We start from the raw sequence: 26,883 nt of genomic DNA on the forward strand, positions 1-26,883 counted from the left end.
CCCAGGATACGGTTGGCCTTCCTGGCAGCCTGGGCACACTGTTGACTCATGTTCAACTCGCTGTCGACCAAGACCCCCAAGTCTCTTTCAGCATGGCTGGTCTCCAGCGTCTCATCGCCCAGTCTGTATGTATAGCCAGGGTTGCCCCTTCCTAGGAACTGACTGGATGAAACGCAGGACTCTTCCAGGCAGTAGCTGTTTGTAAAGTCCCTACTGGGACCTGCAGCCTGAAGACCCCTGAAACCATCAGTGGGCACTGGAGGGAGACAGAGGAAGAGACAAGCGTTTGGATTTTGCAGCTGAAACGTTTAGGACCCCAGTGGTGAAGTTGAGGACAGTGACCCTGGTGTGTCCCAGCAGCTGGGAGCTGTCACTGGGAGCTTCTCCAACCCTCTCTGGGCGGTGGAAGCTGTGGTCAGCACAAAATCCTGTCCAGCCTGGGTTCTGATTTCCTGCTGACGGGCACTTAATTTCCAGTGGCTGCTCATCTTACTTGGATTGAGCTTGGTGTAGGTGTTGAAATCCTTTACTTGTTTCTGCCTCACTTACAGGTCAGTGAGAGGTTGTGTAGCAGGGAGAGCAAAGGCGACCAGGATGGGATCGTTGGAGTTGTGGTGCTGCTCAGAAGCTGTCAGAAACTTTGTGTTTAGTGAAGCCCACGGACTCAGCGTTGTTTGTCATCTGTTCATCACACAGTGAACAGCATCGGCTGTTGAGGCTTGGTTTCTGGTTTGTGCAGGCAGGATGGTTTCAAAACAGGCTCCTGCAGCCGTTGATGTTCCACCTTTTCTGGCCTTGGTTCTCTCTGAACGAGCAGCAGTGGGTACATGCCTGCCCTTCTGGAGCCTGAGTGTCCCCGTTACCAAATGCCATGGATGGGGCACCTGCCTGGCCCTTGGCAGAGCTGGCACACGTGCTGCCCTGAGACCTGGAGCCAGCTCCTGGGCACGCGTGTCAGTGAGGGTGTTCCTGCAGCTGTCTGCGTGGGACAGAAGTCACGAGCGTACAAAACCTTCTGCTTCCGGTACAAACCAGCTCTTGTGACAGATTTGGGAAGGCATGTCCCCCCGATGCATCCCCAAGGCAAGTGATTCTGTTCTGGTCTGTTAGAAAGAACCTTGCTCCTTCCCCCAAACATCTGCCTCTTTCTCCGTTCACAGACCGGTGAGGAGGTTAGATGAAGTCCTGCTCAGGCAGCTGCATGACTCCTGTGTTCCCCCTTGCTCGCAGCATCCTGCGCAGCGTGTTGTGGTGCTTTCATCTGCGAGCAGTGATCGCTGCTGCCCGTGGCCCTGCCTCTGCAGAGAGGTTTAGCCTGTGGAAGCTCTGGCTCGTGCCTGGGATGCTTCACCTGCTCCTCCCACCTGTTCCCAGCTGGCCAGCACCGCTCCCCTTGCTGCCTGTGGTTGCACAACAGGCAGTCGGGGTGTGCACAGGCACTGTGCAGACTGTCCGTAGATGTGGTTGGGGCCCAGCTGCGCGTCCTGTTATTCAGGCACCAAGCTGAATCGCCTGGCTCTGACTGGTTCTGCCAAGGTGGGGGGAGAGGGGGAGTGCTGGAGCATATGGTCGTGTGCGGACTCGGCCGCCCTTTGTCTCTCCCCATGCACTGCACTGGCACTGCAGCTCCCGGCTGAGGCTCATCACCTGACGCTTGCTCCATGGGTGCTTCGGTTAGGTAACCAGGATGGCTGGGACAAAGGTGGGCTTCAGGGGGGCTGAGCTGGCCTTCTGGTGACTGGTGGACAAGTGAGACTTCGGACCAGTGTCAGTCGGAGTGTACAGCGTAGGGTTGAGCCTGCTCCGTGGTCCACACGGGGTGTGTCCACAGCAGCAGGAATTTCTGAGATTTAGGAATTGCAGATCACCATATTGGTACCTAATCACTAGCAGAGGTGGAAATGGGCGATTTTCTGATTTTCTGTTTGCTGCTTTTAGTACTGTTTCTGAACAGGGATTATTGACTAGATTCCACTTTATCCTTCTGAGGCAGACACTTCTGTAGCCTTCAGCTCATCCTCAGACATCATCTTTTTGATCGGTCTGTCCAGATCCAAAGACTGTCAGATACGGCTGCTGTTGCATTATCATCTGTTGCTGGCAGACTGGGGGAAGAGGGAATGAGGGAGGGGTGGTGTGCGTGTGTATTGCATATCACGCAAGATGCACAGCACTTCACCCTCTCTTTCTCTCCTTTTTATTTACCTGGAATGCCTCCATAGTCATTCCTCTGTAACAGAAAGAAAGAAGCAGCAAGGAGGGGAACATTGCAAACGGCTGTCTCTGCACTGCTGCGTCATTCCCGGTGTTGTTCTCACTGTGCCTCTGAGACGCGGGCAATCCCCAGATGCTGCTTTTTATGGTGGGTGATCTCTGAGCCTACCTGCTCACAGGTACCAGCGTACCTCACCTTCTGTCCAGCACATCAATAGCTAGTTATTACACGAGGGGATCTATCGCTATCTAATTACCAACTTTGTGTTCTAATCAGGGCTCCTTAAAATCAACCTATTTTGTGCTTTGCACATCTGTCGGCATCTTGGGTACAGAAAGTGCTAGATATGCCTGCTGTCTATACCTTTGTTTGCACATGTGTGGGTCCTCCACCCACGCTGCTCTTTGCACGTGTTGAACAACTGCGCTGTGCCCGAGCTGCCCTGGTGTGCTTGCTGCTCGCGTCGCTGCTTGCTGGCACAGGAGAGCCCAGCCGTGCCTGTAGCCCGCAGCTGGGTTAGGTGTGTCTGAGGTGCCCACCCGTGCTTTCCCAGAACTCTTTCCATGTTGTGAGGCAGATGCTGATGAGCACAGGGAGGAAGAGACGGAGTGGAAGCGTTGCTTGCTTTGGCTGAACTGAGCATATTTCTGGTAAGTGCCCATGTTTCTTTGGGGCACTTTCAGAATGCCAGCGGGAGTGGAGTGCAGGCTTCTCCCTCCCTTTCTCTGTCTCAATGCAATCAGCCGTGCAGGGAACAGACGAGGAGCTGTGATGAATCCAACTGAAGTATGCAGCACCAGGAGAACTCCCAAAGGGTTTCCCATCAGGTCTGTTATGCCACCTTGAAATGAAGGGGGACTGAACACATACAAACAAGAAGCTTTAGAGCCAAGACATGACACCAGGCTCGTGGTAAGGTGCCAGTTGCACCCAGTAACTGGGAGAAGCGTCTCTGTAGGAGTCTTGGGTCAGTCCTGGTGGCATCTCTTCGGGGGGTGGAGGAGTTTCTCTGGAGACCTAGGAGATGGATGGATGGATGGATGGATGGATGGATGGATGGATGGATGGATGGTGAGCAAGCTGGAAAGGCTGTGTCGGTGCTCTGTGGAGGCAGGGTAGGAGTGAGTTGGCACTAGCTGGAGGGGAGATTGCAGTGAGAGTGGTTGTTACTGGTAGCGCTTCCTTGGACCGGTTCTCTCCAACCTGCTTTTATCCAAAGTTTACCCTTTTGGCTGGAGGCTTCGCCCTCCTGTGAGGGTGCGTATCGGGGAGCCTTGGGGGAATGCGTGTTGCCTGCCTGTGCCTGCAGGCCCCACATGCCCGGGGTTCTTACAGTTCCTCTTGGGCAAGCGGGGAGAAGGGCCACATCATGAGCAGACTCCTCCGTCAGTGCTGTGTTCCCCTCCTTTGCTGGAAACTTGGAATACTTCCTAAAAAGTCTCCTCCGGTGAGTGGCTGTTTGTGGCTTTTGGAGAGACAGCCAGCCAACGGTTGGTTTGGCCCATGCAGGGGTCCAGCAGCAGGAAAGCAGCTGCCTGCAGTTCTCCTTCCGTTCACCGGCACTCCCGGGCAGTGCCTCCGGCACCGGGCAGCGCCTGCTGAACTCGTGTGACGTGCTGCAGCTACCAGCCGTGCGGTCGTGAGATCCATGCTTCACAAGGGACCAGAAGCTGCAGAACATCTTCAGGAGAATCGTGTTAGTCCTTGGTGTGATCCTGCCTGCTGGGAAGGGGAATAGGAGCGGCCCCATCAGCCTGTCCTCAGCAGTGGCCAGCACCAGCTGCCTGGGGAAAAGGATGAGGTTGGGAAGCGTATGAGGCTCAGAGCTCTTCATCTGCGCTCGTAGTCCCTAACAGGACTGGGGTTTTTGTAGGGACCTTGTCTCTTTGCTCTTTTAGCCCATACAAATTCTTAGCTGTGCATTGTGTGAAAAGCCATTTCTTTTGAGGCTTTTTTGGCCTGCTGTCTGCTGGTTTTGCTTGATGACCCCTAAATTTCTGGTGAAAGAAGCAGCAGGCAGGGGATCCCTGTTCGTGCAGTGCTGCTCTCGACTTTGTACACTTCTTTCTCAGCCCTTACTTCTGCTCCAGGCTAGAGGCTTTGCCGTTCCTTGTCCAGAGCCATCCCTTTCACTGTCCTTGTCACCCTTTTCTGTATCTTTCCCAGTTGTGCCGTGACCTCTCTGAGCTGAGGGAGCTGAACTGCACATGTATTTAAGGTACTCTCCCTTTCCTGATCATCCCTAGCACTTAGTTAGGTTTTGTTGCCCTGAGGGGCAACAGGTCAGAGCGCGGCATCGTACACGCAGTTACTTCTGCTCGTACACAGCCAGGGCACGCCTGCCTGGATTCAATTTCTCACCCCGTTGCTGGGGGTCACACACGGTAAACGTTAGGGGCGATGTTCGTGGTCTGGCTCCTCTCCCCTGGAGCGCTTCCAGCCGGTGAGCGCAGGCGCCTTCACACCTTCCCGCACGGCTCAGCCCCGGCCTGTCCCGCGGCAGGAGCGGACGGGATGCTCCCCGTGTTCCCGGCCGTTGGCAGCAGCCAGCATCCTGGAAGTGGCCACCTGTGTCGTGGAGGGGTCAGGGGCCTGGCTGGGTCTTTGTGACAGATTTTGTGAGAGCTCTTGCTTTTCCCCAGCAGCACGGAGCGTTACCACGCAGCACTAGACTCCCACAGGGAAGCTCTGAGTCCGAGGGGGATCTCGAGGGTGCGAGGGGCTCTGCTGCACGCCTCCGAGTGCCAGCCTGCAGTGGTGGTACCCCTGACCGGCTGCAGGACTGCGTGTTCATTCACGGCGTGAGCATGTGTGTGGAAGGGATGTCTTGGAGAACGCCTGCTACGGCTCCTGTCATCGCTGAAGACTGGATGTACTCTGTCTTTGTACTGCTCTGTTGTTTTCGTGCTTTGGCACGACCTGAGGAGGAGCGGCATGGTCACACACGTTTCCTCAGGTTTCCCTGCACTGTGGCTGTAGCAGGAGCTGGATTTGGGGGAACCTCCCCTTTATCCTGGTGAGAGTGAACGGCAGGTTTTGACAGAGCGCCGTGCCGGCTCGCGTGGCGCAGCAGAGCAGCCTGAGCCCCTCAGGCAGGGCCAGAGCCGTGCTGCCGGGCAGGAAGGTGCCCTCGGGACAGGTCTCTGGCTGCCAGTCCCACGGCCCCGGCCCTGCTGGGGCTGCCCCCGGGAAGTTGGGGTACCCTGGGGGTGTCAGCCCCCTGAGACAGAGGAAACTGTTGTAGGAGAAGTTGCTGGTGGTGCATGCGCTGCGGTGCCGGGCACAGTAACTTGTGCCATGATACACCTGAGTTTTCCAGGGCAGACTTGGCTTTAGGGAAGGTTTGACAGGCCCAGCGTCCTGAGACGTCTCCCTGAAGACCGCTTGTCAGGCCGGCTGCTTGTGCCGGGGAAGCTGCAGGGGCTGGGGCTGACTGAAATCCAGAGTGCTGGACACGTGCTCCGGTGGGTCTGCGGCGGCCAGGGAAGGGCCACGGGGCCCTGCAGAGTCCACTCGCGGTGTGGAAATACTGCTGCTGTGAGCAGCCCAGGTGGGGTTAATGTCCCCAGGAGGTAGGAAGGGAAAGGGGAAAAGATCATCCGGTGCTGGGAGAGGAGAGGGGTGAGCATGGACGGAACTGCAGCCGCTGCCTTTCAGCTCTGGCCATCTGGGTCAGGGCCACCCTGTTCAAGCTTTGCATATCACATTTTGAATCTGCTTTCTGGGTACCAGATCCTGAAGCTCTTCTTAGGCTGAAAAGTCCTCATTAACATTTTGGGAATACGTTAATTCCCTTCCTTTCCTATTCCAACCTGCTGACTTTGATTGGCACTATTTTTTACAATAAATGCTTAATTAAAGGCATAATGACTGTATAATGATTGTATTAAAAGCAAGATGATTATAAAAATCAGCTTAGCAGCTGGAGGCTGCAGGGCTGGAATAGCTCAGAGCAGAAATCAGTGCGGCGGTGCTGTGGAGGCTGTGCTCACAAGTTGATTATACGCAGCATCTCTGTTGCCGTTGCACTCGCGGACCCCCAGCCCCCTCGTTCTGAGCACTGTGCAGAGCCTGACTGCAGAAATACCTTCTGCCTTAAGGAATTTCAGCCTAAACCAGCAGTAAGCGGGGGAGAGGCAGATGTGCCGTTGCTGCCTGCTACCGGGATTACTGCAGATGAGTAGCAGAGCCGTGGCATGAAGGAAGCTACAAAACGTAATGCACTTCTGCATCAGCCGTAGTCTCAGGTCTCTGCTGCGCTCCAAGTCCCACAGACTAGCGAGCCAAGTTCAAGGTGTGGGCCCTTATCTACAGGGTGCACCACGGCCCCGTCCAGCACAAGGAGCCTGAAGCTGCGGGCTAAGGCCATGACTGACGTGTTGCTCCTCGGGCACAGCAACACTGTCCCCAGGCAGGGTGAGACATGCCAATTTAGGGACAGATTGCTGACAGCTCCTCTCCCAGCCTCGTTGCCTCCTGCCCTGAGCTCCACCTCACCTTGCTGGGCCACCTCTGCGGTCGGTGTACAACCAAACCAGGTCCTTCTCTGCCCAGTCCCTCCCTGCTCATCCCTGAGGAGTGGTGGGCATGAAACGTGACAGTTGGGTGCGCTGGCCAGCCTTTGGTGTGTCCTTAAAGCACTGGTGAGCATGACATGAAACTTGGGTAGAGCAGAAATGACCCAGGAGAGGGAGCGTGATGGTCCCCTGCAGAGCCTGTGGCTTGTCTTCTGTTGGACCATGTGCTGTGCTGTGCTGCAGGGCCAAGGGCGGTGTGTTCTGGTCTTACCGCTGCTGTGCGGGCTCCTGCCCTTCCCTTCTAATGGCACTCAGGTGGATCCCATCTGCTCCTGGAGACTTTTCAGGTCCCCAGGCCTTGAGCTTAATTGCTTTTACCTGCCTGCATCTGAAGGTGCCAGGAAAGTTGCAATGTAGTTGGTGACAGATGGTGCGGGCAAGGGTGGTCTGAGCTTTCTCTGCCATGCCAGTTTCCTCTTTGTGCCTGCTCTTCAGGTCGTGTCCCCGTTCATCCATAATGATCTCATTTCCTCCACTGCTGTATTTGAGCTCTGTGCCATCTCAGATCTCACTTGGACCCAGCTGTGCCTCTGTTCCTCTGCGGTAGCTGGAGCCCCAAACTTCACAAGATATGGAACAGGCAATTTAGAAAGTGCCCCTCACCCCAGACTGTTAATTGTGCCGTGCCTGGGTTGGGGTAGTCTGTGTGAAAAGCTGAAGGTTGAAAGTTTAATAAAGCATAAACACTTAATATGATGTTCAAGGGCAGTTTAAAAAAAGTCGCAAGCTATTTAAGTGTGCACTGATGAAGCAATGGTAGGTAACAGATGTTGAGAGAAGTCCTTTTTGTTTCTTTTTGTCTAGAGCTGTGTGCCTCTAAAATAGGTTACGTCCATCAAAATGCAGGTTATGTGTTTGTAGCAAATGTTCTAGTGGTCCTAGGGGGGAAGCACCATGTCTCTGCCTGGGAGCCTTCAAGCACGGCGGGGGGGGAGGGTGCCTGTGGGCAGGAGCTGCAAGGAGGGACTGGACACTGTCGCTCAGCCGTTACCAGCACTGCCGTGCTTCGCCGCCGCACAGGGCTGCCTGCAAGTCTGCAGAGCAGCTCTGCTTGGAGGGGATCCCTGTCATGGCCCCCTGGACACTGGGGGTGCAGAGCTGCCAACACAAACCTGAGCCTGGACTGTCCGATGTGAAAGGCTGTGAGGAACCAGTATGTGCAAACCTCTGCCAGATCCATTGAGGCTTGTTGGCTTGTGTTCTTTGGAACTGGGCTTGACAGCATGCTGGTCCCTTGCCCTAGCTCCTGGGACAGGATGAGTGGTGATTTCTGCTCCTTAAGCACACAGCATAGTCCCCAGCAAAGGCACCACTTCTCTTTTTACAGACACAGCTGGTCCAAGCTTGTGGAAGAAACTCTTGGGGCAAGAACCCTGCACAACCTTACTGTCCTCAGCTTCCAGCCCACCTGCATGTACCACCAGGGCAGGTGGCTGCAGCAGCATTACCCCACTGATTCTTTGAACCACTGTAAAATTGAATTCTCCCCAGGATTTCTTCAACAATGAGGAAACGCACCTCACCCCTCTTCTTTAATTTCTCACACAGCAATGAAGATTTTCCTTCCTTTTCATCCTTTTATGTTTTAAAAATTGTTTAGATGTAAAGTACCATGAGTGCAAAATAGTAGGATACCAAAACAGTCACGTCCATCATCTTGGCCTCTTCCTGTATAGGAAGCAGATCAAAGTGCCCTGTCTTCAGAGTTCACTTTAGTTTTGGGGTCTTTTTTGTCCCTCCCTCTTGAGATGATTTGCATTTTCTGCTTGACTTGGAAGTCCATGATCTGGCATGCTGAATTGCTGACAAAGTTGCTTGGCTTTAACACCAGTTCTGCTGGCTTGGCTGTTCTGAAGATGCTTCAAGAGCATCCTTTCCTCAGGAGCCCCGCACTTGACCAGGTAGGTAGCTGTCTTTGCTTGTTCAGCTCAGCGTGGCAGGCTGCAGCCAGGACTCAGGCCAGCACATGCAGCTGCAGTATTCACTTTTTTCATCCACTGATAACTCTAAATCATGCCAATGGTTTCATGGGGTCACTGGTGGCTGCAGTTTGAGCAAGCCAAGGCAAGGGCTCTAAGTTGTTGGGCATTTGATACGTCACACTGAGACTTTGTGTGCCCAGGACTAAAAGCATCTTAAAACCTGCTCTGGTGCGATGGTAGTTTTTAACTCTTAAAATTCTTAGTGAGACAATTCAAAAGGGGATTTTAGGTCTCTTCTGTATGGTCTGAATATTTGTACTCTTACTTGCTATCCTAGCCCCTACTGTGAATCAAGGAAAATGAAGAATTCCTGTCTCTTCAAACTTCTGTCTTTATTAATTTGTCATCTTTATTTGAGGGTGAAACATTATTCCACTGCAAGAGTAAACTTGCATAGTAGATTCTGAAGCTCTCCTTTACATCTGATCATTTTCACTGGTGGGCTTTAGTCAAGATCTCCACTAGCCACCAAGATTAATCTGCCTCTGGTCGTAGAGAGCACCTGCAGACTCCACAGAGGTGGATAAGTAACTGGAGAGCCCACCGACTTTCTACCTACGTGGAGAGCTGACATTTTCATGGCAGGATGTCTGAAGACTCTTCCCTTCTCAGCTGACACTTTCTGTGTTGTATTGCTTTCTGGAGTAATTCGTTTTAACATTATCAAGAAAACATGTAACCATTGAGTGAGAGAAATCCACTCAATTTGCTTTGAGACTATTTTTTATTATCATTAAATAAGATAAGTAGGAGATAGCTGTGGTTGAAGGGTGCCAAATGGCCCTCATGGAGGAGCAGTCACATGAAGCCTGTTTGGATGGGAATGACTGGAGGCTGTCATAGGGATCTTCATGTGCACTTACATCCTGGTGTAACCTGGCAGTGGCACAGCTAACCAGGTGCAGCTGCTCCTGCCTTTGAGCTGCTGAATTGTTGGTGTGGTAAACTGCTCTGAACACCAAGGACTCCCTGAGGGGAGGTGCTGAGGAAGAGGCTGGCTGTGGAAAGCGGGTTAGGACAAGGCAAGACCTGGGTAGAAGTTCTCGTCCCGGTGGTGTACAACCTCAAAGGCAGGTACCACTTCTGCAGCAGGCTTGCTAGCGTCTACAGCAGGAGGAAGAGTGGAGTGCCTTTGTTAGGGAGAGTTAGGCACATACAAAGGGCTGGGAGAGGGTCCAGCCTCAGGATATATGTAGGACTTCCCATTGGGGAGCAAAATGCTTTCCGTCACGAACAAAAAGTGCATTGGGGTGTGCTTCTGTTCATGAGCAATGTGGGAATGACTCATTGTCCATACGTAGTTCTGTAGTGTGTTTTGAGGTCTGTGTCAATGCAGGTGTATTCAGTGGGATGGTGGATGTGCCTTTGGAGTGGAAGATGTCTATATCCATGCCTGACTGAGAGGAGGACTCAGTTTCCGTGTTGCATGCAGACTCTGGCTTCTCATCTGTTGGCAATAAAGGAGCAAGTGGTGTCTAATGAAGGCTTCTTCAAGTGTAACCAGGATCAAAAGCCTCCCCAGGGCATTTCAGTGGAAGGTTATGAGACTGGTGGACGAACCGGGTTTTTTTTCTGTAGAATTCTATGACTCTGTTGACCTGGGGGCCCCATATGAATCTTTCCTATTGTCCCTAATTTCTTTAACTGCCAACTTGTCTCTTCCTTGTTTTTTTATTAATACACCCAAGTGAAATCTGTTGTTGTGATGAAAGGACCCTTCAACATCTGCCAGATGGATTGTACGCAGTCAGTTTATGAATTTGATGGGGCATTTAAAATCAGCTTTTATAATTGCATTTTAGTTTCATAACAAAGCAGCTGTGCAGAGTTAAAAGTTGGGCTATTGGGACATATACTGGGGGCTCGCTGACTTTAGAAATGCCTTGGGTTTTACAGCTTAACCCACCAGGGATCTGTGAACTCCATCAGATAACGGGGTTGGAGAGTGCCCCTGTCCTGGGAGTTAGGAAGACTGTAGCCTCATTGTGCTGCTACTAGAGACTGAACCTTCCCAGGTCTAACGTTCCTGAGATCTGCATGGCACAGTTGGTGGGCTTTCTCTGGAAAGAGGATACGGCCAACGTTGGTTCACAAATGCTCCTGGGATTTGAGTATCAAGAATGTGAGTAACTGTGTATTTGCAAATATGTAGCCTGTGCATGTGGTGTGTGCTCAGGCTTACTAGACTGTGCATACCCTTGGGCAACATGGTCGGGTGTTGAAGTTCAGCTGGGAGTTCACAGGGCTCAGAGCAAAGGATTTAAAGCCACGTGAAACTTTACATTGCTTGGCTTACTTCCAGTTTTGACTAAGTCTCACTATAGACACAGGCAAATTAAATGGAAAAGAGAAACCTTTCCTAGCGTGGGAAAACAATCGTAGGAAGAAACTCGGAGTCTGATAAGCACTGGAACAAAGTGAAGGTCACAGCACAATACTGCTGCTCAGATGAGGGACTTGACCAAAAAATGGGTCAGTTGCTGATGATTTTTCAGAGCTCAGCAACAGTAATTTACAGCTGATATTGAGCAAAGCTGTGCTGTCAGCATGGTTCTGGCAGCTTCCCTTTTTCTGGGTCCTTCGTACGGCAGTGGCTCAGAAGTGAAAAACGTGAAGGTGAAGAGTGTGGTTGAGAGGCCATGACATGTCCATGTTAGCCTCCCAAATAGATTTGGGTGCTTTGTATAATGCCCAGGTTACGAGAGATTGTATGGGACATGGAGTTGTTGCGCAAGTCGAGGCAATGTTTGCTTGTGCTGGGAAATTCTTATAGAATAAAACTGCCTAGAGCCTTGTGTATGACAGAAGCACCCATTTCCTCTTGACTTGGATTACAAGTATGTAGTGATGGTGTTTCCATGATGCGATGTGCATCTAGTCTTGGAGTGAGGTCAGGGTACCTGGTGCACTCTTACTCATTTTGTAGCCACCTAGAGTTTGGCTTTGCGTGTAACACATCTTCCAGGGACCAACTCTACTGGGGTAGGGTTGGATTAGATTGGAACAAGATCTTAGCAATGCAGTCAAGTTTACAGCTTCAGCCACGCTTGGCAGCTGCGTCTTGTAGCTAAAGAAGTATGTTGTAGCATGCAAAAAGTGAAGCTGGTGAAGGGTCTGGAGCACAAGTCTGATGAGGAGCGGCTGAGAGAACTGGGGGTGTTTAGCCTGGAGAAGAGGAGGCTGAGGGGAGACTTGATCGCTCTCTACAACTCCCTGAAAGGAGGGTGTAGCCAGGTGGGGTCGGTCTCTTCTTCCAAATAACAAGCGATAGGACAAGAGCAAATGGCCTCAAGTTGTGCCAGGGGAGGTTTAGATTGGATATTAGGAAAAAATTTCTTCACTGAAAGTGTTGTCAAGCACTGGGACAGGCTGCCCAGGGAAGTGGAGGAGTCACCATCCCTGGAGGTATTTAAAAGACATGTAGATGTGGTGCCTGGGGACATGGGTTAGTGATGGGATTGGCAGTGCTGGGTTAACAGTTGGACTTGATGATCTTAAGGGTCTTTTCCAACCTAAATGATTCTATGATAATCTGGGACTGCAAATAATCCTGCCTGCCCAGGGATTTAGGAAGCCCTGTGGCATATGGACAGCAACAGTGCTATTAGCAGGAGGGTCCCAGATGATCATCCTCATGGATTACCGAGCACTGCAGATATGCCCCTCGCAGTCCCGTATCAGGTTTGAGAGAAGGACGAACAATGCCTCAGCCTTTCTGCCTCACCCTTGAGGGCATCTTACATGGTCAGGGTGGCTTCAGGATGTCCTTTCCATCAGAGTGGTCAGGGGAGGTCTCTGAAACCCAGGTCAGATACCTCTCTCTGGGCATCAGTGCACATCTTTGTGCTGCCTGTCACAAAGGTGCAGTACAATGCCTCTGGGTTTCTGAGGCGTGCCTTATTGCGAGATTTGAAAGTCTCTGGATTCAGATTCTACATCTGTCCCCGAAATGCTTCCTGATGGTCATTTAATAGATAAAAAAAGCAGAATGGCTTTGTCCATTGTGTGTAGCTGAAGACACAGGATGCAAATTCTGATGGTTTTCTGCCCCTCAGGGGGCTGAAACTAAATTAACTTGTTATCTAGGAATTTGGCCGTGACAGCTCCCAAGGACACAGAAAACCCACAAACACGGCGGTGGGTGAGATCCAGGTGCAGCGTCTGAGCGAGGCTGACCAGGAGCTGCAGGGGGTTGGAACAGAGGTAATAATTTGATGGGTGTGTTGGAGAAAACTACTGTGGCACTCCTCTTGTAAGTGCAGAGAGGCCCCCAGGATGGGCTCAGGTCTCCAACAGCTGCCACTCTACATGCCTGCCAGGAGGAGACCTTCACATATGGCTTATGGGTGACCTACAGGTGGCCCTTGGGAGAAACCTTTCCAGGGCATGTTCCCTGCAGCATGGGTGGATCCTAGTATTCCAGCTGTCATCTCTCCTTGTAGTAATGGCTTTAGACAGGACTAACCACCAAAGCATTTCTTAAAAGATACATTGACTGCAAAGGCCAAAGGGTCTGTAGGCAGCCTGGCTTCAAGCAGAGTCCGTGCAGATGCAGGTGGCTGGGTCGGGCAGCTTTTAAAGCAAGACTTGGAGTGCTCTGCGGGCCGTGCTGCACTCCAGGCACAGTGCCATCCTTGGGACTCACCATGGAGAAGCTAGGAGGAGGAATATGGCGGCGCATTCCTCTTATGGGAAAACCCCTGATGCTGAAAAGAGATCCTGTGTTCCTCAGAGCAAGATGGGGACCATTCCTCATCACTGGGAACTGAGCCAGCAGCTGCTGCGTCCTCAGCACGCGCCAGAGGGATGGAGCAGGAGAGGGAAATTGTCTTGTGAGACCGAACGGAGGAGGAAGATTCTGCTTGAGCAGTGAATGAGACAAGGGTTGGCCTGAGCCCAGCCTCGTGAATAAATGAGCAGCTTGGCTGCTAAGAGTGACATTTCTAATAGGGAGGAAACAATAACAAATCAAAGTGGGGCAGATCTGTATCTGAGAGACTGTAAGAAGGCAACTTCTGGGATTACCCTGGAAAGGTGTGTAGGGGACTCAAGAAAGGGAAAACCCATGGCCGCTATGGGTTGGGGTTTGGTTTTCTTGTTTTCATTTCTTTTGTTCTTGGAACCAGTGAAGCAAGGGAAAACGAGAGCTTCAAGACAAACAGAGGTGGTAGGAACAAAGTGAAGAGTTTTGCAGTCCCAACCACCTGTGATGTTGCCAGCCCACGTGAGAGGCATATCTAGGTGGCATCTAGAGTCCTGTCAGGTTGGAGACCTGCTTTGTGCTGTGCGACAGAAGAGGCAGGACAAGATCCTGGAATTGCAGGTTGTGAAGTCAACGGTAAACAGCTGGCAGTGCAAAGATGGGGTGCAAAGAGGTAGTCTTAAAGAGCCGATGCTGCTGAGCTTGTTCTATATGTAGGCTTTAAGAGTTAAATGAGATTGAAATGAGTGGAAGGAACACAAGGGAAAGAACATAGTCTTTGGTCAGGACAACTGCCTTGTCATTTGCAGCTGGCTGGGGTCCATAAGCATCATTTCAGCAGGGAATTTTCCACAAGACCTGAAGGATGCTACAGTGGATTCTCTAAGGGAGAAGTTTGCAGGTACAGTGGAGTGTGTAGGAGGCAGCACAAAATGGTCTGGAAGGCACGTTTGGAGATGAGATGGGGCTGCAAATGGGATGGGGGAAAGTAGGGTCAGGTCCATGGTAGAGCAGTGATGGAAGGTGGATTTGTGCCTCAAAGGTGAAGGTAGAAATGTCTGCATTTGGTATGAGAGTGGAGAGGGAGCCAGCGAGAGAACTCTCAGGAGTGGTTGAGAGAAAGCCAAGATGACTTCAGAGCTGCTGTGGGCTTTTCCTCCAGGTTCCTGCAGCAGCAGGTTCTAGGATCCTTGCAGGCAAACCCAACTTGAGAATGTGACGGTCACTTGGGCTTCTTTGTTCAGCAGTATAGCACAACACCAGGGAAGGCAGTGGGACTTGACTGGCCCGGGGTCTGGGATCGAGAGTTGATTAGCTATGACTTCCTTTGTTAAGTCTTTTCCCAGTATGTCTTGTTTGTTAATTTCTTGAAAGCATATTTAAGCATTTCATGTGCGCATCCCAGCATGACTTGGTATATGCCTCATTACCATGTTTAGAGCTATTCAAATTACCAGTGACCTTCAGAGCTGATGGCTGTGTGTCTGAGTCGCCCAGCTTGCATCCATGATTTGCAGGCCTCAGTAGGCCATTTATTTCTCTCCTCCTGTCAGCACCATCCTGTTCTTGACCGCTGTGGTGTTGCCCACAGGGTCCAGGGTGCTGAGGGAGCGGAGGGCTGTCGCAGGTGAGCGGGGCTCAGAGGGGGTTCCGAGCCTGGCACCAACAGAGAAGGGATGACTTTGCAGTAGAAAATGAAACGGGCTTTTAGAGTGACCTGACAGGAGAGGTTGCTGAGAGACAGCATTTGTGGTCAAGTCAGGCCCTGCTGAAGCCCAGCTGAATCCGGGCTGCTGCTTTGAGTGCTGTCCTTTTGGTGTGAGGCATGAATTGCTGTAGCTTCAGAGCTCCTTGGCACCCATCTGCTCCCCTCCCTGCCAGCCCAAAGCTCATCCTCTCTGTACCTCATTTCTGAAGATGTTGCATGTTTATACAGCAAGAAAAGTTTGAATGAGCTGGCTGAGGTGGAGGTACCTACCTTCTTCACCTCAGCCTTCACTAGTAAGACCAGGCTTCAGTGATCCTAGGTCCCTGAGACCAGAGGGACAGTCCTTGGCAAGGTGGGCAGTGGAGGAGGATCAGGTTAGGGAACATCCAAACGAACAGGACATACACAAGTCCATGGGCCTGATGAGATGCACCGGTGAGTGCTGAGGGAGCTGGCTGGTGGCTTTGTCAGGCCACTCTCCATCATCTTTGAAAGGTCATAGTGGTCAGGAAAATTTTCTGATGACTGGAAGAAAGCAAATGCCACTGTCTTCAAGAAGGGCAAGGCAGAGGGTGTGGGACCTCCGGGCTGGTCAGTCTCACCTTGATCCCTGGGAAGGTGATGGAGCAACTAACCCTGGAAACCATTTCCAAACACATGAAGGGCAAAATGGTGATTGGGAGTAGCCAGCCTAGATTTGTGAGGGGGAAATCCTGCTTAAGGATTTCTGATCACCTTCTGCGATGAGGTGGCAGCTTGTGGATGAGGGGAGAGCAGTGCATGTTGTTTATCTTGACTTGAGCAAGGTTTTTATGTTGTCTCATGTAACATCCTCAGAAACAAACTGGTGAAATATGGACAACTCTAAATTTTTCATTTCATTAGAATAGATTCAATTTGCTGTTACCTTAAAATCAGTGTGCAGCTTGATGCCAGACAGACTGAAACTTCAGTCCTTCCAGTCCTCAAGAGGTAGCAAATCTTAAAAAGGAGTACAATGTGATTGAAGAGCCAAGCATTCAATGCAAGAACAGAAGGCTCTGGATGAGCTCTCTTCCACAAAGGGCTGGTTTGGAAGCTGGAATTACAAAGTAATAGAAAAGGGAAATTTTCCATTGGCAAGTGTTAGCAGAGCTTCTAAAGCATGGACGAGAGCAGTGGGAAATAAGGTACAGGATTTGGGCCTATTCCAAATGGTGACAACATCATAACCTTTGGAGAGCTGGAGTGTTTGCATCTCAAGAAAAGATCTAGAGAAGAGACTGAAATGAGTCTCCTGTCTGCCTTGTAAATCAGGCTTGCTTGTTTGTTTTTTCCCTTGCTTCCGATCAGACTAATGCCTAGATACAGACAATCGTGAAGTTCCTCTTCTTTGGGGAATTTGCTTTGACTGGCATGGAGCAGTGCTTAATTTATTAATAACTGTGGTGTTTGGATTTAGCTATGAATGACACGAGGGCACTGTGGTGGTGGGTGCAGGGGTAAATCCCACGGTGCTGTCTGCGAGGCGTGAGCAGGGAGCCGAGTTGGAAAGGTACCAGCACCTGGCAGAGTGTGGATGTGCCTGTGCCTTCGGCCAGTCGGGATATCAGATACGATAGTAATTCAGGTGTTTGTTTGTTAACTGATTAAAAAAACCCCAAACAAACAAAACCCAAACAAAACTGCTCAGTTACCAGCAACAGAAATTCCAGCCTGGCAGTAGGACCGTGGTCCATGTCGGGGTCAGGGGTGCTGCCTTCTGCATAATCACACGCTTTTTCCCTGAGCGGAAAGTCCCGTACATCTGCCAGCCGGGAGGTGAGCCTGATGTTGTACTCCCACCACCGGCACTTGTGTGCCTGGCCGGGGAAGGACGGCTTTCCCTTGCAGCCCTGCGCATCGCCCAGGGCGGATGGCAGATGCCCAGGAGCAGCGGGAGCGAGTCCCAGAGGTGTTGGCCTCGGTGGACATAGCAAGAGGTATCCTGCTGATACTTTGCATCAAGACAGGAAAAGAGAAACTGTTTTCCTCAAAGGTCTTTGACTTGGAAGGCACCGCTGCACTAATGAAGAGAGCTAATTACACAGTGATTTGTGTAGAGATTTCTAGCTGGGGCAGAAAGCGATGAAGCTAGACCCCGTGAAGCCTGAATGCTGAGGGAGGTGCAGAGGGGCCCCGGGGGCAGTGGAGGACGTGGGATGGCTCAGAGGGGACAGGCAGCAGCGTGGTCGTTTGAGCGCACTGCTCCGGCCTCCCCCCGTGCCGCCGTGAAGCAGAGACATCCAGGAGAGAGGAGTTGAGCGCGCTAGCCTCCACGGCCCTCTGCAGCCTTCAGGACAGATGTCTTGCCGTGTTTCAGCTGTGGGTGGAAGTGTCTCCATGGGGAGGTAATCTGAGAGGACGGATTTTTGGGGTGGGTGGGGGCTCACCCTTTCAAACTGGGCGTTATTGTGCATCCTGCGGAGCACCCAGCCCATTCTGAGGCAATAGGTAAAAATGTGTGGAGCAGTGGGATACGGGGAATTGTGCAGAATCCTTGTGCTGCGGAGAAGCCGAGCAGTAACTGTGTTGGTGTGGCTCTGACACAAGGATACTTGCATAGCCTCATGGTACAAACGTCATTATTATCAAATGTCTGGAGAGCTGTTCCTACTGAGGATCGAAGGACCAGTGGTCTCATTTGTGTGGTGGTTTCTTGCACCTGGAGCTAACTGCTGATCAGCTCTGTTCCTTCTGCCCGGCTGCAGTGCAGCCTTAGGAGAACGAGCACTAAGGTTTCCCCGTGGTTGCTGGTCATCGCTGTCATCCCGTTGCCAAAGGGCCTTTTCGGTAATCAGGCTCGGGAGGCTCCTCATCTTTTATGGGGGCCTGCCTGATGGTCAGAGGGAGCTTCCAGCAGCCCCCAAGGTCAGTGCCCCTGTGCTGGGTCAGCTCCTGAGGCCTGTCTGCAAACCTGCGGTCTCTGCCTCTGGCAGAACCAGCTCTCTCTGTCAAATTCACTTGAGTACGTTTCAGATTGTAGGCAAGCTCAAAATGAGGTTTCTGCTATCAAAGCTGCAAGGTTGTTACGATTACGAAGTTGGAGAAACAGCCATAGGAAAAAAGCATAAGCTAAGAAAATGCAAGTTTAAAATAGACCCGACGTCAGCCTTTTCCTTCACCTGTTGTCCGGAGATTTGTTGAGGAGTTCGAGTCCAGTTTAGTGTCCCCTCTCTGTACTGCAGGGTTTTACAACGGCTCCTGGGGTTTCAAAGCAAGTCACAAGAAGGCCCACGTCTGTGTGCTAACCAAGGGGATCTCTTGATGTGGTGGGCTTCGTTTTAAGAACTTGCCATCCGGATGATGTTGAGGGGATACCTTTTGGATCGTTGACAGCAGGGACCCCAGGACACAGACTCTTCTGTTTATTTTCTGTCTGGATGTCAAGTGAATCACTATTACAAATGCTACACCAAAATGTTTTCCAAAGGATGTATCAAAAGCTTATCACCTTCAGGTGATGTGGAGCAGTTTCTCTTGATCTATAGCATTTTATAGACTACATCTAACACATTAATTCACAATCTGTTCCGGAGACCACTGTGTTACAAAGAGTTGGGAAAGCGTTGTGAGCCACAGTAACCTGCAAACACATGGAACTGCTCTTCTCCGCTTTCTTGGATCAGGATGGTACAATTAATTGGCCTTGTAAGTGCTTGAATTCAAGGGAGAGATGCGCATCAGCCATTTTCTGGATAAAATAGGGATAATATCTGGGCACTCTGGATATCATATATACATGGGGAACATCCAGAAAGATTGGTAACGATTCTCATCCCCCTTTTATCTCTCTTGCATTGTGCTTGTTTCTTCTCTTGGGTACTCTGGGAATGACAGTCATTTTCTCTGTGGCCATAGGAAATGTAACGGTTACATCTGATGCATTTTCAAATGTCCCAAACAATCTAGATCTTCCTTGCAGAGCCTGCTAGTATGACGTGTGGGGGATCCAGTTGCAGGGAGCTAGGAGACATCAAACAGACATTTGCTGGCAATGGTTTTCATAGCAGAAACCTCAAACTGTTTTGTAGCCTTGAGCTGTGCTGGCTAGCCTGCTTTGGACCCCATTTCATTCTTCAGAAGTAATAAGAAGCACCAGTTTTGTCTGTGGCTCTTCAGTAGTTTGTGTCCTGGCTGCCTGAAAGCCATCCTTTTCAGCCGATAGTTGGTGCGGGGTTCAAGCTGATAGTTCCCTGGTTTAATGAGGATGGTCCTGATGTGATTCTCTGTTAAAATCTCCTTGACTCTGAATTCATTTAATCTTCAAAGCCCATTTCAAGACTTCCCTTCTGTTTCCTCTAAGCTTTGAGCAAGTAAAAACAAGGCTTAATGGGCTGGGAGAATTTTGCTGTGACAATGACGTGCCTTCCTGTTTGCTGTGTCATTTAGAGTGAAATAGCTCTTGGTTTTTGAGCATGGGCCAGTCGGGACACCCCAGTTCTCGGAGTGACTTGTGTTGGTCTCCATGGCCAATTTCTTTCCCTCTCTGCATCTCATTTTCCTGATGGGTCTGTGATTTCTCTGTTGCTCTGAGGATGTCAGAAGTTACAGTAGGTAGCATCTTTCCAGGAAACGGTTCTACCAGAGCCCATGTTATGTCTGGGTCCCCCATTAACAATCCTTTTTACAGAGATGGATGCTACCGATTTGCTGTTCTGTTTTTGCAGCACGTGGCTGCATGAAGGACACTGTCTCTCTTCTGGACATGCGTGAAAGAAGCTTTGAAGGCTTCTTGAGGTGCTTTCTTCCTCCAGACCTCTCCTGACCCCAGACAAATTTTCTGTGCTCTGCGCTTTCATGTCTCTGCTGCGTTAACACTACACGATGGTCATTCTGGCCTTCCCTTTTTCTGGGAGCACTGCTGATTCTCATGTACCTGTTTGTTTCTTCCCACAGTGCTGAGTATTGGCGAAGGTGGCTTTTGGGAAGGAACCGTGAAAGGAAGGACTGGCTGGTTCCCGGCAGAATGTGTTGAGGAGGTGCAGATGCGACAGTATGATCCACGGCAAGGTAAGCTATTTTCTTAGAGCTGAGTGTCTCTCAGCAGACACACTGAACAGCCCCAGAAATTCAAAAGCATTCATTTTAAATTTCTAGCACTCTCTGAGTTTGCCCATTCTTTGCGATGGGTGATGGATGCATCTGAAGAATTGTATTGCTCAAAGTCTATGTTACTGAGGGCATTAGCATCCAGTAGTAGACACGCTGACCCATGGTAAGTGTGTGGAACTGTCATGCGGAGAGCAATCATCGGTCCCTTTTGCAGAGATCACTGCAGGAGTAGGGTCTTCTGCAGGCGACAGCGAGTGATGGAGCAAGAGAACCGTGACTGTTGATCTGAACCTCCAACCTTGCGTTACATTGTAGGAGACTTCAAAAGAAAGCAGTAGATGGGTCCTGAGTTTCACTGAATTCTAGAATGGTTTGAATTGGAAGGGACCTCCCAGCCCATCCAGTGCCACCCCCTGCCATGGGCAGGGACACCCTCCACTAGCCCAGGTTGCCCAAAGCCCCATCCAACCTGGCCTTGAACACTGCCAGGGAGCCGGGGGCAGCCACAGCTTCTCTGGGCACCCTGTGCCAGGGCCTCCCCACCCTCACAGGGAAGGATTTCTGCCTCACATCCCATCTCCATCTCCCCTCCGGCAGCTTCAGGCCATTCCCCTTGGCCTGTCACTCTCTGCCCTTGTCACCAGTCCCTGTGTTTTCACGTGTCCCTCTGTAATCTACATGTGTTTGTTCTAGTCAGACAGAAAATACTAAAACCAGCTGTGACTCAGCCCTGGCACTCCTGGCTCTCCGTCTCCAGCCACCACCAGCCACCACCTAACAGGAATTTGCTGTTCCTGGAGGACAGCGGTGTCAGGAGGAGCTGTGGATTGCATGTGCCAAACAGTACAGTGTTCTTGGAGGTCACCATGACTCAATGGTTTTCCCACTGTTGTGAGGTGTATCACCACAGCTTACCCCTTGTCACCGAGAGCTGCCTGGGAAGCGTTCTGCTCCCAGCCTGAGGACTGGGTGGGAAGTGCTTCTGGCAAGCCTGAACTTGTCCCGGTGTAAAGCAACTGAAGAGAACATCTGGATTTTATTTTTCTTCCAATGTATTACTTAGGAGAGGGCAGAAGTGGTCCTGATTTGACAGATTCAGTGAAAAGTTCACTTTGCATATTAAAGGAGCTTTAAAATTCACACAGCTGGATTCTGGTCAGAGTTAAACTTTGATTGCAAAGTTAGAAACAAAGTTGTAGAAGAGAAAAGAAAATCAATAAAATACAGTTCTCTGTTTTGCACAACAAGTACTTTTAATTAGTTTCTGGAAGCCTGAACCCACTTATAAAGTCTTTTCTTTGCTCTAATCCCAGTCCTTCCTGAGCGTTTTAAACGCCTGTGTTTGCACCCTCAGGCTTACCAGGATGCTTGGATTCCATAAGTGAGCCACGAACTCTGTGCGTGCTGTGACAAATATGTGGCAGGTCGCGTGCCCTCTGGGACACCTGCACGCTGGTCCCTGTAGAGAAAGTATTTGGTGCCTTTGGGACCTGGTCTCGTGGCCGTGGAGGATGTAGCAGGAGTGGAACTCCACCAGTAGCACTTCGCACCCGCGTACTGCAGGGTCTCATCAGCAAAGCTTTTCTCCCCCTGCCTCTGAACTGGTCCAGCTGTTAGCTCTCTAGTTTGCAGTTCCCACTCGTGTTCCCAGTGCTCATTTGTATTCTTCCTTCAAATTATCTTTGTATGTGCTTCATCTTGCTGCGCTGGTCACCTCTGCCTTTGCACACTCCTGCTGCGCGTGGGTTGTGAACTCGGCTGTACCCTGGGCCCACTGGAAGTGAAGCAAATGTGTTCCTGTTGTGTTGATGGGAAAAGCTTGATGACAGTAGACTTGAATGGGATATTCCTCCTTTTTCAGGGGTGATTAGGGCTGATGAGTTGGGACTTCCCCTGAGGAGGTCCCACCTTCCTTCCTCTTGCGCTGCTTTGGAGCTCTGCTCTGGAGCCATCTCAGTGTGCAGGGGCTGTTTCCCTGTCCTCTGTGATGCTACATAAAAAAAGAGAATAGACTTATCAATGTGGTTTATAAGCCCTTCCTGTATCTAGGAGTTCACATTTGCTGGGTGCTTTCATGGAGAATGTTACGTGTTTGGGTTGAATTGAAGTTGTGTAGTGAAATGTGAAGAACAGATGGTTCTTAGACACTAAAGCTGGAGCGGAGGTATGAGCATTTTCCTCTGGTTGTGTGTACTGTTTAGTTGTTGGCATGTTCCCCGGCATGGTTTTGGCTTTTGCCAACTTACTTTTCCAGACAAAGGTCGGGCACAGTTTTTCAGGTACAGAGTGTTTGGATAAGGCCATGATGTTTGTGCACAGAAGAAGTTTATCTGTATGGACATGACGTTGCTCTGCCACTTCTCATCAAGATCAAAGAAAGGGAAGTGTCTGTCTCCTGAGTTTAAGTATAGCCTAACAGCTGACTAGGCTGTGCTCTGGTGGAAGGGTTTTTGCCTGACTATACTTTGCTGGGGAACAAAGCCACATCAGACTTGCGGACATCTCCAACTGTGTTTATTGATTGAGGAAAGAAGCAGCAGATACCTGACTAGACTCTTGTTGGAACAGATTGAAGATGACTGTGACAAGGATGAGAGCAGCTCAGGAAATTCATTGTGATCTTCATTGAAATTCAGACAGAGCAACTTTCAGGGTTGACATTTTGGAGGTGGTATTAGGATGTTCCTTTAACCTGCATACAGTTTCATGCTTTGAGGGAAAAGGCCGTGAGGTGCATATTGATCTACCTAAATGAGCCAGGTTCTTCTCTATGGGTGCCTCTGGGTCAGCACTTCCCTCTCAGGTCCCACCTCATAGGCGCTGCAGTGCTTGCTGGCTCTAAAGGAAGATGTCCTGTTGTCCATCTCTGTTACAGGCCCCAAGGCAGAAACTCAAGTTTCTGACTTCCGAGTGAGGGTCTCCTTAGATATCTCCTGTCTGTGGAACTGAAATCCTTTGGGGCCTAAACAGCGTTTCTTTGGTAAATAACTCAAACTTTCTGTATGCTCTAAATTTAGTTCTCACCCTACTGAGTTGGAGATCTCTGCTTTTGCCCGTTTTCCCATAGAGATGATCCTTCTTGTATCATCCTGACATCCCAAGAGGAGATCCAAGTTCTAGTTATCAATGTCATCACTTCATTGCACACTTTTATTCCTGTCTGCACCTCCTCTAACACCATACCCCACATTCTACTTAAAGTGGTGCGACATTTCTGTTGGATTCAGGGAATTAATCTTTTTGTGCCTTCCATGTGGTTGAAACAGGCCTTGACTTTCTGCCCATATAGGATCAAGCTCATCGGGTTGTCCCCCCAGCTGTTGGTGGTCTGGGATCTGTGGATGTCAGAACCTGCATGCAAACACCAACTGGTCAAATCTGCCTGTCTCTGGGTCCGTTATGAGATTACGGTGTGCAGAGCTGCCGCAGGGCGGTGGGAGTGCCCTCCTCGATCTCAGCTGCAGCTGTGGTTCTGCACCAGAATGTCTTTGTCTCCCCGAGCAGAGGCACTGGTGGAGCTTCAGACCAGAGGGACTGCGCTCCTACTTGTCGAGCAGCCATTTGGAGTTTCGTTCATGCTTGCAGAGGTGCTGTGGAGTGTCACCAGGGAATGTGACAGGTACCATGGGCGGGCAGCACTTGTACCTGAGAGACTGCAGATCTGTCTCCAAGTGATGTAGGAAGATAGTCTTTCACAGTGTGAATGCATGTAGGGCTCTGACTAAAATGAAACAGAAAAAGAGGTTGTTTGTCAGTGACTGTTTTTCAGCCCATATGTATGTCTACTTCTCATTCTCCTTCCTCTCCTCCTCAGCATGTCCCCAAGGACCATGTAGTTCAGGGTTTAGAGAGCACCAGGTCACTGAGCATGAGCTGCCTAATGTGCATCATCATCAAGGGAAGGAGACGTGCCCGTGTCGCCTGTGCTAGAGCTAAAGCCCTTTGCCTGAGGTGGTGGTGGCCCAGGCACAGGCGAGTGGTGGTTCCCGCGCTGGTAAGTCACGTGCTATTCAGTTACTGAAAGCATTCCGAGAAGGGGCACTCGGTGAAGGGACTCTACCCAAGCGTCTGGTCCCTCAGAAATCAAAGTGGCTTTAAACCAAGAATTGAGGGGGTTGGTTTTGATAGGCTGCTTTCTGCATTGCTAGTTTGAGTATAAGAGGAGGAAAATCAGATGGACATTGACGTATCTTTGCCTGAAGGAACACAAGAGAGGAGGCAAGTGGACAGGTGAAAGCAGCAGCAAAGCCGGCAGGCTGCTCTGAGAAGAGGCTGTCTTCTCTGCCGATGGAATGATGGTGGCCTGTAAGGCTGAGGTATTTGGAATGGAAACACCAGCTTATGAGTGCAGAGGGGAAGAAGCTGAGCCAAGTGATTTGGTCAGTCCAACAGCTGTCATGGGTGAGAACAGGCCAGAGCAGTGTGTCTGTGCTTTAAGGAAAGGCAGAGGTAAGAGGAAAGCTGAGGGTAGGAAGTGTATGTGATGCGTGGGCTATGCAGGAACAGAGATAGGACAAAAACATATACCTTACATTGCTTTGGAAAATGATGGTGTAAGATATCCTGGTAATAAGGCTAGAGTCTAAATTTTTATATTTGATAAAGAAGAAAAATATAGTGAAGTAAATGGAATTGACTGTCTTCAGTGAGTTAAAATACAGTGAATTTTGAGTGGATATTTTAAGTCAAAGCTACAAAAACCTGCCCTGATGTATTCCTGGCAAAAGAGAAATCTTGCAGGTAGGGAATCCAAACGCAATTGTCCCTGGGCCTCTAGGAATAAGCAAAGCTGTCAAAGAACAAGGTCTAGGATTCATCTGCAAAAAAAAAATCTGTATCAGGGGGATCTGAAATCATACACGTAAGATGCAACTTGCCAAAAACTGGGCTAAGCCTTGAGAATGTTAAGAGGAGTAATAATAGATTCTTCAGCTGTACAAATAAGAGTAAGGAAAGAGGGTGTAGAGCTCTTAAGCAATGAGAATGAGATAAGATCAAAGCTAATTAGATAAAGGTCCAAATCTACCAGAACAGTTCTCTGTTAAAATGGGCATGAGGCTGGATGGATAGGCTATGGTGGGACCGACACTGCCAGCTAGGGAGAATTGGCCTCCGGTTGTGCCAGGGGAGGTTTAGATCGGATATTAGGAAAGATTTCTTCACCCAAGGGGTTGTCAAGCACCGGAACAGGCTGCCCAAGGGGCTGAGTCACCATCCCTGGAGGTATTCAGATGTGTAGATGTGGTGCTTGGGGACATGGTTTAGTGGTGCGCTTGGCAGTGCAGGGTTAACAGTTGGACTTGATGATCTTAAGGGTCTTTTCCAACCTAAACGATTCTGTGATTCTATGACTATCAGGGCTCTGAGGGCACTAATGTGTCTTAATGTCCCTGACCAACTTCACCTGGGGTCTCCTCCCCACCACTCGTCCCAGAAGCTCTGTTTAAGGCTGCAGCTTTCAGTCCCTGCCTGAACTATGTTGGAGAAGTCCTGGTCTCCAGTCATAGTCATGCCTATGGCTGATCATGGACCCTCTTGGTCCAGACCTTGACCCAGCTTGACCTCAGACCTGCCTCATGACTGTGGACCTGCCCAGTGATCGTTAGACCTGACCTTAACCTCAGCCTGCACATTGGCTTGTCTTGAGACCTGCCCCATCGTTGTGCTACGGCCTTGTGAGCTGGACTCCTGGTTGGACCTGGCCACCATCTCTGGGTCAGTCCTACTTACCTTGCTTGAGTCGTGGTCAGCGAGGCCACTGCCCTGCCGGCTGTGGGGTCTCCTGGCTTCCTGGCCCACCTCCCTTTTGGGGGCAGCCCTGCCCTTGCACCTCCCAACCAACAAAGGACACCAGCATTCTGAAAAAATAATGGGGAAAACTAGTGGCATGTTAGTGAAGATTTCAATGAGGTAACAGTGACCCTTGTGTGTGGGAGCGCTGGGGCGGCCCCAGTTATGATGCTCTGAATTCACTGGCACAGAAGTGTTCACAACAGATGATTTTGAAGGCAGAAAGAGATGGGGGAAGATGGGAAAAGGGGTAGAACAGAACGGTGTTTATCCAGGAACATTTTTGTGCTAAAGGAAATTGACTGTGTTGGCTAAGGAAATGCCGTTGTTCCAGCTTGCTCGGATTTCAGGACAGTGTTACGTGGGAAATTATTAGCAAAGTTGGAGGAAATGTGGGGGAGCACTGGAAATCTGTCATCTGTCACTAGCTGATTAATGATTTCACCTACTAAATGCTTGTACTAACAGCTGTGGCCAAAAGAAAACTGAAATGCACTGCTAATGTTTCCTTGTGACGTCTTAAGAGGTGAGAACGCTTTACGTTCAGAGCTGGATGAGTTCGCGTAACAGAAGTGGGATGAAATTCAGTAGGATAAAATGCAGGATCTTGCACTTAACAGAAAATCTTCTCCGTAGTTACACGCTAACATTTTACTTCTTGAAACAACTAGAGGAGGCATGTTAGTGGCTCAGGAGATGACTATAGCATCATGTGTTGCCAAGAGTCAGACATGAGCCTGGGGTGTCTCGTACAAGGCGTTTCCAGTATGTGGAGGCATTAGTGCTACGGCACGAGGAGCTGTTAACATCAGATCAGGAATTTATTGTCATTCTGA

At 50.3% G+C, this 26,883-nt stretch overlaps 1 protein-coding gene across 3 annotated transcripts in view; it reads left to right on the top strand.

The window, feature by feature from the left end:
• SHANK3 (SH3 and multiple ankyrin repeat domains 3) overlaps window positions 1-26,883 on the top strand; it is a 382,463-nt gene that overhangs the window by 212,650 nt on the left and 142,930 nt on the right. For all 3 annotated transcript variants that reach the window (XM_075742957.1, XM_075742888.1, XM_075742921.1), the window contains exon 14: window positions 20,102-20,215. In XM_075742957.1, the coding sequence (XP_075599072.1) occupies window positions 20,102-20,215 (114 nt within the window). The remainder of the gene's footprint in view (window positions 1-20,101; window positions 20,216-26,883) is intronic.

The sequence above is a fragment of the Balearica regulorum genome, chromosome 1 (genome assembly GCF_011004875.1).
Source record: "Balearica regulorum gibbericeps isolate bBalReg1 chromosome 1, bBalReg1.pri, whole genome shotgun sequence".
Classification (NCBI taxonomy): Eukaryota; Metazoa; Chordata; class Aves; order Gruiformes; family Gruidae; genus Balearica; species Balearica regulorum.